At 37.0% G+C, this 16,419-nt stretch overlaps 2 protein-coding genes across 2 annotated transcripts; one reads left to right on the forward strand and one right to left on the reverse strand.

Annotated features, from left to right (window-relative positions):
* The first annotated feature begins 2,215 nt into the window (after positions 1-2,215).
* LOC137932361 (C-type mannose receptor 2-like) lies at positions 2,216-9,594 on the forward strand. The gene is made up of 6 exons (XM_068775964.1): positions 2,216-2,264; positions 3,939-4,052; positions 5,046-5,189; positions 5,818-6,012; positions 7,367-7,621; positions 9,386-9,594. Exons 1-6 carry the CDS (start codon positions 2,216-2,218, stop codon positions 9,568-9,570), a joined length of 942 nt encoding a protein of 313 aa, XP_068632065.1. The 3' UTR covers positions 9,571-9,594.
* A 638-nt stretch (positions 9,595-10,232) lies between these two features.
* On the reverse strand, positions 10,233-16,212 carry LOC137932366 (uncharacterized). The gene is made up of 4 exons (XM_068775970.1): positions 16,122-16,212; positions 14,655-14,772; positions 12,398-12,554; positions 10,233-10,417 (listed from the first exon to the last, which is right to left on the reverse strand). The coding sequence occupies exons 1-4, from the start codon at positions 16,175-16,177 to the stop codon at positions 10,233-10,235; spliced, it is 516 nt and encodes a 171-aa protein (XP_068632071.1). The 5' UTR covers positions 16,178-16,212.
* Positions 16,213-16,419: the final 207 nt, after the last annotated feature.

Genomic DNA, 16,419 nt, shown 5'->3' on the forward strand with positions numbered 1-16,419 from the left:
ACAATCAATAAATGAACTTTAAACTATAACTTTAAATAACTTGTTTTGTTGGTTTGCTATTGGATTTACCAAACGTCTGAGACAGTGAAATTACCCGGGATGGTCCCGCTCTGTACAGGGATACAATTGATAAGACTATCAACCTTACATAGGGTTGTCACTAATGATATATAAAGCAGTGTCGAGATGGATACGGTCTTGGCCCAGCTCTTCACGGGTCACGGGGGGTTCTCTGAGTACCTTCACAGGTTCAAGCTCAAGGAGGACCCCTCGTGCTTCTGTGAACCGGACGTGGTCCAGACCGTGGTCCACCTTGTGGCCCAATGTTCGACGTTCGGAAGACTGCGCGCAGATTCCGAATGCCGGATGGGCAAAAAGATAAAGGAAAGGAATATCTCGGCCATCATGCAAGACGAAGGGGAGAGAGAATGCTTCCTCAGCTACTGCAGGAAGGTGGTAATAAATGCAATAGATAAAAATAAAACGAACACTAAAATATAGAAATAAAAGGAATATAGTAGTACCAAAAATAGTGTAATAAATAGTATAATATAAGATGATAATTACAAAGAAAATACGTGTTAAATATTTGAACAATAAATAATGTCGCAAAATAAAATAATAAGGAAACCTAGAATGTAGTGGTTGAGGATGGATGTATAGCTAATGGAATGAAAGAGAAAGACTGGGAAAATTGTAGAATGAAAGAAACTGTACAGTAGTAGTAACAGTTGGCACTAATCGGTGTAACATAACTCCTGAAGATGCCCCGTGGAGGGGTGAAACACGTGTTGAGCGATTTGGCGGTGGCGGTTGTGTGATTCGCATTGTTTGCCGCATACGCATTTATCAGCGGGCTGGCGAGCGGTGCATTTCATTGCACGACTACCACTGCATGTGCGGAAGTGGCTAAATATTGGTCCTTTTCTTACATAGAAAAGAAATATATTATTGTATAAAGAGCTGTGATCCAAAAATACAGTGAACTCATTTTTGTACCAGGAACTACCGTTTCTACGTTCATTTGAATAAATAAGTTAGTTAAGGATATGGTTTGTAGATAAATGCTACTATACTGATAAGGATTTTTAGATGATATTGAATAGAATAAATAAGTAATGTAAGTTTGTAGCTACAAGTTGAATTGTTTTAAAACAAGTAAACCTAGTTACTTTTGCATGCTAAAACTGGATAAATATCTGATACTTATGTTTATAAAATTGTAACAACCTTTTAATTATGTTTACGCAAATAAAAATATTTCATTTCATAGTCTTATTCGTTGATATAATCTGTATCGAATTTAAACAAGTTCCCACTTGTCTATCAGCTTTCACAGCAAGAGTCATATCAGCAGTTTGTATTACGAGACTTGTATGTAGTATGTACACTGAGAGCAGTATGTATTTGTTTGCCGAAGACGCATATATCAGCGAGCTGGCGAGCGGTGCACTTTGTTGCGCGACTACCACTGCATGTGCGAAAGTGGCTAAATATTGGTCTTTTCTTACTTAGGATGGACTTCCGCAAGGTAACGCCTGATTCCATTAATTTACTATGTATTACGTATCATGGATTTTGAACATTAATATAAATTTTGAAAATAAAAGTACCAAAGTGAGTTGTGAAATGATAAAATGTTGACTTTGATGACTGTTTACAAGAGGTATGAACGTTTCAAAGGTGGAAATTCATCGGATAAAAATGATCATTGGTCGAAACATTCTTCTATTTCAAAAACCGACAAAAACGTGCGCAAGATTAACAAAAATCCATCAAACTTAGATTGACTATTTGACAACTTGCGGGGTAAATAAATGTTTGCCATGGATCCGTGAAAAGCATTTGTTTGTATTGTATTGCAAATAATAATCCATTACGACAATGTATCGTGTAAGATTGCTACTAATTACTAGTTTTTGGCAAAAAAAATGTCTTAAAAGTAACAACTCTACCTGTACTTTAATTATAAATCCTATGGCCTATGTATAGGAAATTCAATTTTTAATAAAGTGACAACCCTACCAGTGGTTTAATTATAAATCATGTTATCTATCACATTTGCACAGTTTTCATCTCTTTTTAACATTCAAATTCCCCGAGTTGCGACGATTCGCGTTGATTGCATCTCTTTCTTTCATTTAAACATCAACACATGTTAAAAAAAAACTAAAACATAATTGCATCTGAGAGATTGCGAATAAGCTTCCACACGATGACACGCATCTCGTTGGTCACAGTGCTGAGTTTGTTTGCGGTTTTAGGTGAGTTTGTTTGAATTTCATCGACTTTTAATACTTCAGGGTCCACCGTTCCATTCTATATCGTTATTTGACTGTTCAAAGTGCATCGATACGTTCATTTTAGTATTATATAGTCCGCCGTGGAAGTAATATAGCCTTTCAAAGTCCACAAACAAAACAGTTTTTCAAATCAGTTTGATTTAATAAATATAAATAATGTTTTCTTTTTTACATTTTATTTTTAAATATATAATTGACTATATAAACACAGTGTTGACAAAAATAGGAGCTTTTATAAACTTCAGTATCCGGCGATATATATTGCACATCGACCTTTGGAAAGAGATAATCCCCTAATTTCGACTTCGTAGAGCGTTATCTCTGTCGCACGAAATACAAAAGACTAACAAAACGTAACTTAAGTAGTGTGGGACAGAGATAGTGCTATACGAAAGCCGAAATTAGCCGATTGTCTCTTTCCAAAAATCGATGTGCAATATTTATAGTCGGCTTTATTTATCAGGGTGTTCGTATAATTCATTTATTCGAATAATGTATGGTGTATATACTATCAAAATCTAAATAACGTAATGATAATATATAAAGTAAAAGCGATTTGTAATTTGTTTTACTACATATTAAAATTAATGTTTACTATTTGTCCCTGCAGTTTGTACCGCTAGAAGTTATTTGCTTTCTAATTTTAAGAGAAAAAATAAATTAATGTAACATTTTAGATCGATTACCTGATATCTGTATTTTTCAACGTTTTATATGCCATGCCCCACCTTCTTCTTCTACTCTTCAGCTAATGGACGTCCACTGCATGGCAAGGCCTCCCTCAAAAGATAGCCACGAGGATCAGTCCTGCGCTGCTCACATCCAATGATTTCTTACGATCTTTACTATGTCGTGGGTCCCACTAGTGGGAAACTTACACAGTTCGCATCTACCCACCTTAGCCTTTTTAAATACTTACGCCCCCCTATGCAACATATATATATATATATCTAATATATAAAATTCTCGTATCACGGTATTCGAACTTGAACTCCTCCGAAACGGCTTGACTGATTTTTACCAAATTTTATATTCGTATTCAGTAGGTCTGAAAATCGGCTACTATCTATTTCCCATACCCCTAAGTGATAAGGGTTGTTCACCCTAAAAAAATTTTTTTTAATTTTTTGACAAAATTTTTTGTTTTTATTTTTTTATGATACAGCATACAAAAATACAAACAACCCTAAATTTTCACCCCTCAACAATCAACCCTTATTTTTTATTTGTTAATTAAAAACTTTAAGTTTTGTTTGCAAAGCAACGTTTGCGGGATCAGCTAGTATATATATGTATATATATATATATTTATGTATATATATATTTACATATAATACAGCATAAGTAGAGTCAATCTCCGAATTGCAACCACTCAACAATCAACCTACCGCCGTGGGGCGTGGACCTCACGTTGACAAACAGTGCTTTATATAGTGTAATTGAAAATATATGTAATTGTTCTGGTGTTTAACGCAATTAATCTAAAAATAGAACCTTTAAGGCTTTAACAAGAACGTAAAGCCATCCAAATCTGTATACAAGAGGTCAAACTCATATTGATAGAACGACGTCGCATAACAGTAATGAATTTTAACAGAATAATGGTTATTTAAGACCCTTCGTTGATATTTTCAGATGGGAAACAGTTTCGCTGCGATTACAAATACTTCGCAGATGCTGACGGATGGCTGAAGCTTCACCGTGTGCCTGCCAACTGGGCCGAAGCCCGTCTCAGATGCCACCTGGAAGGTACCATCGACCACCAAGGATTTCCACATATAGTCAACTTATTCAAACATTCTATACGTCGTGTCGATGTCGAGTCTTCTTTATTAATGTCGATTATTCCGCGCGGCGCCGCTTTTATACGTTTGCGAACAACTAGCGCCATCTGTCGACGCCATACTTAACTATGTCTAGACTTCTTAGCTAGAAACTGTGTAGACTTACATAATTATCTTCCTTGTAATGCCACAGAAGTTTTATGCAATAAATTTATTTATTAGTACTTAAATACAATTCAGTGTCAGACATAAAATCACAGTTTGCTTGCGTAAAATTCTTAAGTACTTTCGCTATGTTATACGGATGAACTTATAAAATCCTGAGAGGTTTAACGATGTTGGTAATGTAGAAGGTTAGGTTGATCTTCTACTTGCTGGACTGACACAGAAGTAACACCACTGTGCACAGCTGCATACATTTTCGAAAACGAAAAAAAAAAACGAAAAAACCTTTAAAGTAATGGTCGCGACGGTCGTATATGGCGAACCTCATATGAAGATTCAAGATTATCGAGAGAGCAATAGCGGTAGACTATGCTGGAAGCTTCGCTGCGAGATCGAATTATAAATAAGCAGATCTGCAAAGCCAAAGGTACTCAATATAGTACAAGGAATTGCTCGTCTAAAATGGCATTCTATAAGGCACATCGCGAGAGTTGAAAAGTTTGCGAGTGATAACCACGAGTCGCTAAAAGCAGCGTAATGAGACCTCTCCTAAAGTGAACCGACCACATAGGCAAAGTCCTGTTGTCCTGGTGATCTTCGGAGAAAGCCTTCCAGTGTGCGTTTATCTGCTGAGAAGATTAATCTGCAATAGATATGTGCGGAAGAGATTAGATGAGAATTATCTTTAAGGATAAACCAAGAAACTGGTTAATTTCTAATCTATTATGTAAGTAAATTGTTACAAATTTATTAGAAAAGTTTTTATTTTAAAAACAGAATTAATTCTTTGCAGGTGGCAATTTGGCGTCGCCATTGACGGCTGGTCTGATGTCCGCAATGTCATCGCTGATAGGAGGAGCGTCGGGTGATATGAGCTGTGGCGTCTTCACCGGCATCCACGCCAGCTTCTCAAGAGGGGACCTGAATTCCATTGAGGGTGAGTATCAGAAACAAACAATTCCCTCAAACCCGCATTTTTTCACTCAGCTGGTGTGCAAAAGCCTACCTCGGAAATCACCAATAAACCATGAAACAGTATTGTATAAAGACTCTATTTGATTGGAACTAGAATCAATTTGAATCTATAATATAATAGCATCCTTAAGAATATAGCTAGAACGGGCTTATAATGTATTTCGATGTGTGCAAACAATTAATGTCGCATTTATAAATGGCAAAGGCTATAATGGAAAAGGCTTTAAAATGGTAAATGTATAGCTCGTTAGTCTGCAAAAAGATTTAAAGCCTTTACATCTATTTCCAATCAATATTTATAAAGTAGTCACTCTAAAATATATACATAAAGAATGAATATTTTTTTATTTTGGAATGCGATAGGCTATACTATATATTTAGTCTACCGTAAAAAAATTATCGGCTTCTTTTCCTCTATAAGGCACTAAAGGATGAAGGAAGCTGATCCATCCATTGTAAGGATCTTTTATCATTCATTCTACCTTGAACAATAATTCTCTTTGTAACGTAGTCTTTTTTCCATAACATGGTACTGAAAAGCATATGTTTTGTCCTCCCGTGTGCTTAATAAAATAATCAAACTAATACAGGAGTTCCACTGTGGAAGATTCCCCACACGTGGGCCACTGGGGAGCCAGACAATTACAACGATCAAGAGAGCTGCATAGCAATACTTCCGGACGAGACCATCGCTGACGTGGACTGCCATATGACATTGCCTTACATCTGCTATAAGAAGAAAACGAGGAATCTCATTATGAGCACATGTGGTACAGTTGACAGCGGTAAGTCTTTTTTTTTCTATTTGTGATCGAACCTTTAATGGTATCAGAGTGTAAATCTTCTGGATCCACACAAGGTACCCTAACTTCTGGGGAAAGGACGGGGTCTCTTTCACTGATCGTCTTCGATACCTTTGGAGAGGCCACCGGAGCTGACCCTCAGTACTATGCCAAGGCATATCCCGAGGGCAGGCTGTATCTCCCCCAGTATCCTCACTTCTCAGCAACACAAGACCACTTCGCATTACCCCCTTTGTTGGGTTCGCATTGAATGGACGATGAAGGCCTCCACCCTCAACGCCCGAAACTGATGTCCCTTTTAGTCCACTTATACGGCAAGCAGGGCATATCTTAGCCCTAATCCAGAGAACCCTGGCTAAAGGTGTTGTTTATGATCGAACCTAAACGAACTAGCTGATTTGATTCAAGACTATCTCTACTATTCCAACGAAATTGCCTTAACCCTGACAGATTATTTGTAATCTGGTTTGACTTATTTTACTAGTCTATTGAAAAAGTAACGCAATTTTTTTTATTTTTTATTTTCTTTATTTGCTTTTGCCTATTTTGTCTGCTACAATCAGAAATCATACACTTCTCCTAAAGTTTTCAACAATCCTCGAAGCACTTCGAAAAATTGTTACAATGCAAATTAGCTTAACCGGTTTAGCAATTCTCGAATTTCTGCTTAGAGACACATGTAGTGATTAATTTTCGATGATATACATGGTGTTTATTTAAAGGTGTAAAAGTTTTAAAGGCTTTTACGTCTATTTCAATTCACCCTATATAAAGTGATCACTCTCAAATATGTTACATTCATTTATGTTTTAAACCGGATTGTGACAAGCCAATAACTTCTGGCTAAACCAAGCCTGTAAGAAAGGACAGAAAACAGTAATTAATTTCAATATTTATTAAAAAGGCTTTTTACGTTTTTATTATTTATGAAACTTTTGACTTCTGGATGGGGTGCATATATATATGGATACCAAAATGAACTATACATTCACTCTGTGTTTGGCACTAATCGGTGTAACATAGCTCCTGAAGGTGCCCCGTGGAGGGGTGAAAAACGTGTTGAATGAATTAACAGTGGCAGTTGTGTGCTTCGCATTGTTTGCCGCATGCGCATTTATCAGTGGGCTGGCGGGCGGTGCACTTTGTTGCACGACTGCCACTGCATGTGCGGAAGTGGCTAAATATTGGTCCTTTTCCTATATATACATTCACCCTTCTAGACCTCTTACACTAATCATCCTGTGTAGATTTTGCATAATTATCGTATAAGGGTTGCTAAAGTGAGAATGGGGGGTTCCCCTTAATACTGGTCATTGACGGTAGCATCTGGTTACAGAGTACACGATGGATGCGCGCACGGGCAGCTGTTACAAGTTCCACACGCTGCCGCGCACCTGGTCGAGAGCGTACATGACGTGCCAGGCTGAAGGCGGTCACCTGGTCGTCATTAACAGCGACATCGAGGCCGAGGTGGTGAAGGAGCTCTTCGCGAAGTACCCCGGGCATACCATACACGGCAACGTCTGGAAGGACATGGCCTTCGTTGGAATCCACGACTGGAATGAGCGTGGGGAGTGGCTGACAATTCACGGTAAATTATTTTATACTCTGGTGATATTGCGTCTTCTGGTTACATATGGATATGAAACATTGTCACTCACAATATGCCTTATCAAAAGGTCGACTGTTTTAATCTCTCCGAGAGCATTAGACAAGGATAACGGAACTAATGACGTAATCAAGGTCGCGTGAGGTCGCTGCGCAAGACCGGTCATGATGATGATCTTTGTGGGACGCCTACACCTTGCAGTGAGCGTCCAACTGTCATGTCAGTGATAATAATGAATATACCTTCTATTGGTGTGTAGTAGTGTACTTCTCCAGATGTACAAGTAGAGACATGTCCAGAGATGGACGATAGATCGATACCATCTCAAACTATGGTGGTACAAAGGTTTCAGGCGCAGCGTGTATAACACATTTCCTGGGACGAGATGTAACATTCGCGCTTCATATTGCAGGTTTCTATGGACACAATATTTTTATATAAAATTCTTGGAACTAATGACGTCCGAATTTAAATTCGAACGCCGATTCCAATTTGGACCCCATTAGTGATGTCTTCGCTGCTGTTGTGTCAGGGTCTTGTGAATTGTAAATGTTATTTGTACATATGTGAATACAGCATCTCGATCAATCATCACCTAGGTCTATTAGTTTCCTTCCCAACGTGCACAGATGGGTATACCAGGACGGTATTATCAGAGTCCATTATAAGAGCAGATGAGAACCTTCAAGAGGGTTTCAGTAGGTATGAATCCCATATAAGCCTGTTCCTTCAGAGGGCAAGATTACTCCACCGCCTCCCCGAAAAAGGTGCACCTTTTCAAGAAACCACACGAATATATGGAAACAGCTTTGATTAGACTGTTTTTTGGGACTATACTAGTTTTTTTTCTTTTGGCCCCCGCTATTGGAAGCCTCTCGTACCCCCTATATTGTGTGGGACAGGGATTATTTAACATTATTTAATTTTTCACAACGTTTTTTATTTTCCTTCTCTTATTTTATGCATCTTATGATCTTCCATTTGGTATTTATTCCACATTTCTTTTATTCTCTTTCGCTCTATGACCTTCCATTCCTCTCTCGCTACACATTAGCATTTTATTTATTTTATTTCGGTTTATTTACATTCTTTTTGTTTAACATTTATTACACATTAGCTTTATAATTTTATTTATTTACAATTTACTTACAGTTATTACTATAATTTTTTTATTTACAACTTTACTAATCTTATTTAGCTTTTGTTTTTGTAAATTGCTTTTGTAATTATTGCTCTACAAAATGAGAGGAAGTCATCCTTCGTCGTTTTTTTTGTTATCAGGAAGGTTTCCTCCCTGATTTTTACGCCAGACCGGCACTCGAAGTCGAGCCGGAGTCCACCGAATGCAGGATACTGGGCCACAAGGTGGATCACACTCTGGTCCACGTCCGGTTCACAGAAGCACAAGGGGTCCTCCTTGAGCTTGAACCTGTGGAGGTACTAAGAGAACCCCCCGCGCCCCGTGAAGAGCTGGGCCGAGACCGCGTCCACCTTGACACTGCGGAGCACGCGATAGGCTGAGACGGCGTCCGGAAAGAATTTCCGCGTTGTCGATGCCGTCGTACTTTCCATACACCTCCTATTTCATTCGCCAAGCGTTCCCAGCCTAAGCTGTCGCTTGATGAATGAGATGGGGTATTCCTCATAGTCTGGTCTTCTTTTGCACTACAGGGCCGCGTCCTCAGCCAGTTGGTGCTTCCTTATTTCTTTAATATATGTAGAGTAATATAATTTCGTTGTCTCCAGGTGAAACGCTCCAGGAGGCAGGTTATGCTAAATTCCACCCGGGCGAACCCAACAACGCGACCACGGGCGAGTTCTGCGGCGGTGTGTACCGTAACGCCATGTTCAATGACATCTGGTGCGAGAATAAATACGCCTTCATCTGTGAGAAGAGCCCCGAAAGCCTGCTCTGCGACAATGATCTATAATAAAGTATCTTATATCATAGAAAATTGCGTTTAATTGTTCCCTAGTTCAATCTAACCACGTATATAAGTACCAGCAGAAATTATACCTCTATCGTGAACACAGTTGTGGATCTACATACTATATTTAATGGAATCGCATGTTGAGTGAATTAACGGTGGCAGTTGTGTAATTCGCATTATTTGCTGCATACGCACTTATCATGTGCGGAAGTGGCTAAATATTAGTCCTTTTTTTACTCTACATACTATATCTAAAATCTCACTTTCAAATTACATTTACTATCAAGAACACACTTTTTATTGCCTGTCCCATAAATTGTTAATAAAACAAGTTGGAAGCACACCACAGCCATCATCTTCCGATGTGGCTCCTACAAGCTACTCTCAAACATTGTCATTTATTTGACGTGTTTAAATTAGTGCCCCCTATTGGTCCGCAAGATTTGCGTTGGCCAATCAGAGAGCAGCACGACTGGTAATTTGACCAATCCGTGTATCTATTGCACCAATAGTAAACATCAAAAACTTAAATGACTATAATAGAAAACACACTAGTCGTTTTATCATTGACGAGTTAAAGTTATTTCGTAAATGATTCTATGAACTAAATGGTTTAAATAAAAAGTATTTACAAAGGAAGTAAAACTAAATTATAATTGTGATTATATTTTATCATACATAATCCTCATAATCTTGCAATCGGACTTGACTCGCTGGTCGAAGTCTCGCATGGTGCAGCGGCGGTGCTCTGAGCTCTCGTCTGCGAGGGCGTAACCTTTACTCGAGCAAAGACAGCAGGCGTAGCATGCACAGAAAGCGCATTTGCTCTTCACTGAACTCCAAGCACCTAAAAATACTCTTTATACAGCATCCAATATTTAAAGGAATCAGGCGTTACCTCGCGGAAGTCCATCCTAAGTAAGAAAAGGACCAATATTTAGCCTCTTCCGCACATGCAGCAGTCCAAGGAATTTCTTTTCCAAGGGTAATTTGGTTTGAGCTGCTACTCCATATGCTATCACCATCATCACTTTCAACCACTTCCACTTCTGGTTATAGACCTTCCCCTAGAGATTTCTAGTAGAACTGCATAGAAACGGCCTTAACAATGTAAAAATCTCTTTAAATTTGTTTGATTCTGGTTGTAGAATATCTATTGTTGATGAGATAATTCGAGTGTGCTAACACGGAACCTCCACGTCCAGCTTCTGAAGAGATTCAACGAAATGACCAGATGACGATCTCTTCCACCAGCACCCAGGCTGTAGTAGATTTAAAAATGGACTTGTATGCCGTATCCAAACTAACTCTATTACATACAGTACCTCGTAACATACCGACAGTTTAACTGGAAGCCGAAAGCCCCGTAATCGGAGGTCTCAGGATCGACACCGAATGCCGGCTAGGAAAAAAGATCAAGGAGGCGACTTACGCTTCCCTCATGAAAGAGAAAGAAGGGAGAGAGGCCTTCCTCAACTTCTACAGAACAGTAGCCAGCAATAAATAGGCAAATTATACAGTGCAATAAAAAAATGTAAATTACTAACTAAAATTCAAAACAAGATAAATAAGGGAACTTTTATATATAGTTATAAGATGTAAAATTAAATAAAGTAAGCTGCAGTAATTGAGGATGGATAAAAAGATATTAGAGTGGAAGAGAAAAGTAGATTGAATAGTGGAATGAAAGAGTAAGATAAATATCGGGAGGAATGAAAGAAGAGAATGGAAATAAAATATAAGAAAAGCGTAAACATTATTAATAAAAATAGATCCCTGTCTCCAACTAGATAGGGCTGGAACAAGAGGTCCCTAATAGCGGAGCCCACAAAAACAAAAAAGACATAGCGTAGTTGGGTTATATTAAGCTATAGTTTGCATGTTTTAATAGTTATATGCATTAGTTCTTACGTATAATTAATACAGAATTAATACACACTTGCTTTATCGTACTGCATGTTTATTTTAGAAGGTAAACCCACGTGTCACGCTAGTCTATTTAATTTCAAAGTGAAAAACGCCTTTATAGAATAACGCTAAAGGTGCAATAGTGAATTGTAACCTACAGCAATCTGCTATAGTAGTTAATTCTCTACGAAAAGAGACAATATGAAAAGCCTTTAAAGTGATGGAAGTTTTTACCTCGATTTTTAAGATCATACTATATTTATTTCCAAAGTAAATACATTCGATATACTCCAATACCTCACTTAGCGGCGTGGTTACGTTCCAAAAAAACACGACACAAATGGAAACGACGCAAAGTGAATTAAGATTTTCTATAGCAAATCATGTAACGATTGCAGATAGGTTCCAGGGTCTCTAAAATACTAGTTTTTAAAAAGAAAATTGAACAAAGTAAACATTTAAAAGGCAAAATTAATATGACTCTGCCAATAAATAAATTGGAAAAATATTTACCTTTTTGGTAACCAGAAACCACACGTAAAAATTTAAATAAATTTATTATTACAACACACTACGTAAAACTCTAAAATTACCAAAACAAAGTGAAAATAAAACTGTATTCAAATTGCATTGTTTTTAGTTAGAAAGGGAATCCTCGAGTTTTGACGGCATGACGTAATTAGAAACAAGTGCTGCCATCTTTTGAATAAAAAAGAAAATTAAAAAAAATTCGAACCCAAAACAACACAACCACGAAAATCTAACGACGCACAGTGAAAATTAGTATTAATTAATCAGCGACGCAACTTCGAAAAAACGCTAAACGAAACAAAGCGAGGTATTAGTGTAATCAAATTTTTATCTATAATTCTTCTTTGGTCTTAGAGGTCTTTGAATAATGACCTAACTATATACGTACCGAGCCGTTTTGCCAAATCAGCGAACTGCAAGCATGGAGTTGGTGCCGTTTCAGCGACGTGGGTCTTGCAGATTTTGATTGAACTCGATTTTCTCGTGTTCACCGGCGTTCCTGGTGGCTTCAACCAATCATCACTGGGTCTGCTCTGAGGTGTTACCTGGAAATATGCTTAAGGTTTCCTAAATCATGTCTCAACACACGCAGATCAACTCAACCCTTCTGCTTTTGCAATTAAAAACTTAAAACAACTTACATTAATACGACTCTACATATATTTTAGTCATTTAATGGAATCAGGCATTACCTCGCGGAAGTCCATCCTAAGTAAGAAAAGGACCAATATTTAGCCACTTCCGCACATTCAGTGGTAGTCGTGCAATGAAATGCACCGCCCGCCAGCCCGCTGATAAATGCGTATGCGGCAAACAATGCGAATCACACAACCGCCACCGCCAAATTACTCAACACGTGTTTCACCCCTCCACGGGGCACACACGGTTGGCTAAATATTGGTCCTTTTCTTACTTATATTTTAGTCATTTTCAAAACGTTCTTTTACGTGTGAACTGTACAGATTATATATTATTTAAAAGCTAGAGATTTACTAAAAGATGTTTTTAAATAAATTCATATTGTTACCGTTGATTTGCAATACATTTTAATGACATATAATATTAATAAAGATCCGTAGCCGGTGGTTGCTTACTATGTTAAAAGCGCAGTAAATGCCTATTTGAATAGAAATATATCGACTTTGAGCTTTGAGTTTTACTCCAGATGTTACGTGATGTTTAGAGAGGAATCCATAGAAGGTTAAATCTAAATTTATTTTGAATTCATGATAGATGTGAAAGTGAACTTTAGAGTAAAAAATAAAAGCATATCCCGGCAGGTAGACACTCATTTGATGTTAGCAAAGTAAAGACATATTAAAGTAATAAAACTGTTGAGAAACATTTAAAACGACCATACACTATTACACTACACTATACTATTGTTGTATTTGAAAAAAAAATTCTCATCTTCGTTGTAAACTCATGGTAGAAGATCGTGGCCAATCTTATCATTCTTCTCTACCTTTATTTTCAGCCCTTTCCGTTCTGAAAGTTTTAAGGAATCGCCCTTTGAGTAAGTGACTTTCCTTTCGCCCTTTTACCTCCTACATGTCTGTTCAATAAGTTCCTCAAATGTTCTGAACATTTCCTCTACTTATTATATGTATATATATATATATATATATATATATATATATATATATATATATATATATATATATATATATATATATATGTATATATATATAAATATAGATACATAGCTTTGATGTACAGTATATCTTATATATTTCTGCTTGAAAGAAGAAAAAGGAAGAAGAAAATAGGAAATTAGTGTAGAGCATGATAGTTCAGTGTGTTCACTAGGTCTTAACGGGAGATGGAACGAATGTTTTTGAAAACAATTTAAATTATCTTTAATTAATACGCGAATAAGTTACACAGGTAGACGTGACGAGAGTGCTGCAACGCCTGGCGACACACTAAAATGATCACCATAAAATGGACCCTACAGTATGAATAAATAGAAACATTAAATTTTAAATAAATGTATAATTTAAAAGCAGGAGCGGCTCTAGCTCGTGTAGCGCCCGTGTGCAATGAAACCCTGGCGCCCCCTAGGCCTAACCCCCCCTCCCCCGGCTATAACTATTAACTTTGCCGTCGCTTCTAAACTTTAAATACGGGAAATAAGGTTTACTTCGAGTTGAAATAAAATGTTCGAAGAAGAACCCGACCATAACTGCCGCCATCGTGCTGGCTGGCCGCTTCTGTCATACTCGTATCATTATTGTACCATAATGGTCCAAAAAGATACTCTTAGCGAGACAGCGGCGCCCGTGTGCATTGCACGACCTGCATTATAGATTAAGCCGCCCCTGTGTATAAGAAAGTAGATAGACTAAAATACAGTGATGCAGAAAATGTAATACTTGTAAAATTCAGTGAGGGAAGGCGACGAAAGTGAGATGTTGTATGAACGGAATAAAGAATAAATAGGAATGCAAGAATATGCGAGGAATAAAAGAAGAAAGAATTAAGTTAAAGAATTAAGTAAGACATTAAGTTGGAAGAAAGATGATTTAAATAATAGAATTCTGTGACGAAATTATTATTGTTAAAATATTCCCTTGTATTCAGGACAAGGGAAGTAAAAAAGGGCCTCAAAAATAGAGGATTAAGGGGCGTTTTAAAAACCTTACCGTGGTGTAATCTGGTGGACGTTCCTTCTGTCGTTCCTTCTCAGCCAGCAACTCGGCAGACGTGTATAGGGTCTTGCCCTTCCATATTCTCCTTCGGTTTTTACATATTGGACGGCATCTGATAGACAATAAAATATATTAAGTCAATCAACATAAAATATCGGTATTGTCCCTTCAGGAAGCTACCGCCGGCTCGGAAGGCAGTTCTCCTGAGAAGAACCAGCTAGAAACTCAACAGTTGCTCTTTATAAATATAGTGTTACAACGAGTGTGCGACAATAATTATCTTCCCGAATGTGCACCAAAACATAAATTTCCATCAGTATTGCATTAACATCAGTATAGTATTTTTGTAAACAATAATATACTTTTTTTCCAAAAAAAGTAGTACTGAAAAAAGGCAAAAGTTTCATCCATACTTTGTTAATATACTCAAAAGTCGAACTAAAAACGAGCAGTCAAATCTAAACGGTTTGACAGCCCGTTTTTGGTGAGAGTCGCCAAGATTTGGAACGACCTGCCCGAGTCTATTTTTTCTAAGAAACACTACGGCGGAGACAGTTGATTGACAAACCCTAAAAGAGTTCTGAAACTCAGCAATAACATTCACATGAAGAGAAAAGATATTCAAAATATAAGGGTAAAAATAGGTTGGTACCAAAAGAAAGAGACAATTGGCTAATTTCGGCTTCGTAGAACACTATCTCTGTCCCACACTCCCTATGTGACGTTTTGTCAGTCGATGTATTTCATGCGACAGAGATAACGCTCTACGAAACCGAAATTAGCCGATTGTCTCTTTCCAAAGGTCGATGTGCAATATATACCGGGTACTGTATCCTAATTCAAATAAAAGATTGTTTTATAAAGAAATCCGAATGCCTGTTCCATACGGAACACCATTACGGAATGTTTGTCTATTGTATGTTTGAAGTAATGTTGCTAGTTGTTTTGCCTTTGTGCAGCTTCGTTGAAATTGAGCTTGCGGAAACAGGAGGTTGGCAAGCTAAAAATTATACATAGCTGTTTATACGCTTGCGATAATATCACAGAAAGTTTCGACATTTGCGTAGTGCATGCGGTATAGCCTTGTTTTATTTTAGCCATTGCTAGAAGTCAGACGTCCAGATAAATTACAAAGGTTCAAGTGGCAGCTACAAAAATAAGCTATTCTAAGGTGATTAGTGGTTAAGATTGGGCAAAAGACTAGAAGATTGTTGTATTTTCAAATGTCTCCTAAAATATTCCTTCCAAATTGACAACTTGACAACACAATTACAGATGCAATAGCTACGATCTTTTCTTTTCTTTTATTTCTTTAATATTTAATATAAAATAAATATAAGTATTAAATAAGTGTTGCCAACAAAACAGCGTTACAGAATTAATATTACAATTCATAAATCTAAATATAATTTCTTACGCTATGGTGGATACTACATTTTATTTATAATCAATTTCACTCACTCGCACAATTTAACAGATTCCTTTTTGTCGTTTTTCTTTTTCGGTGATTTTATCATTTATTTAAATATTACGCTATTAAAATATCTTAGACATTGACGTATCATATTTTAGGAACGACTACAATTTTTAATGATAGTGAATACTTCAAACATAAACATTTGAATTTGACACAATGTTTACGTTTATGATTTTAATTGTAATATTTTTTGAACTTTAATTTTATGATTAGACACAATAGTTTTCAAATAATTTTTATTAAAATACTATTTATAAAATATATATACATACTTTCAGTAAA

Source organism: Battus philenor, unplaced genomic scaffold, assembly GCF_028537555.1.
Source record: "Battus philenor isolate CCGP_79_NKW_IND1 unplaced genomic scaffold, ilBatPhil1.0.hap1 SCAF_9, whole genome shotgun sequence".
In the NCBI taxonomy this organism is placed as follows: domain Eukaryota; kingdom Metazoa; phylum Arthropoda; class Insecta; order Lepidoptera; family Papilionidae; genus Battus; species Battus philenor.

What these genes read in the sequence shown, in the direction of transcription:
- LOC137932366 (XM_068775970.1), bottom strand. Translation starts at nt 16,177, where the DNA reads ATGATAAAATCACCGAAAAAGAAAAACGACAAAAAGGAATCTGTTAAA. An exon ending in GTCCACCAGATTACACCACG is followed by an intron (nt 12,555 to 14,654) that starts GTAAGGTTTTTA and finishes GCATATTTCCAG; the next exon opens with GTAACACCTCAGAGCAGACC. An exon ending in TGATTTGGCAAAACGGCTCG is followed by an intron (nt 10,418 to 12,397) that starts GTACGTATATAG and finishes GAGTATTTTTAG; the next exon opens with GTGCTTGGAGTTCAGTGAAG.
- LOC137932361 (XM_068775964.1), top strand. Translation starts at nt 2,216, where the DNA reads ATGACACGCATCTCGTTGGTCACAGTGCTGAGTTTGTTTGCGGTTTTA. An exon ending in TCTCAGATGCCACCTGGAAG is followed by an intron (nt 4,053 to 5,045) that starts GTACCATCGACC and finishes AATTCTTTGCAG; the next exon opens with GTGGCAATTTGGCGTCGCCA. An exon ending in GGACCTGAATTCCATTGAGG is followed by an intron (nt 5,190 to 5,817) that starts GTGAGTATCAGA and finishes AAACTAATACAG; the next exon opens with GAGTTCCACTGTGGAAGATT.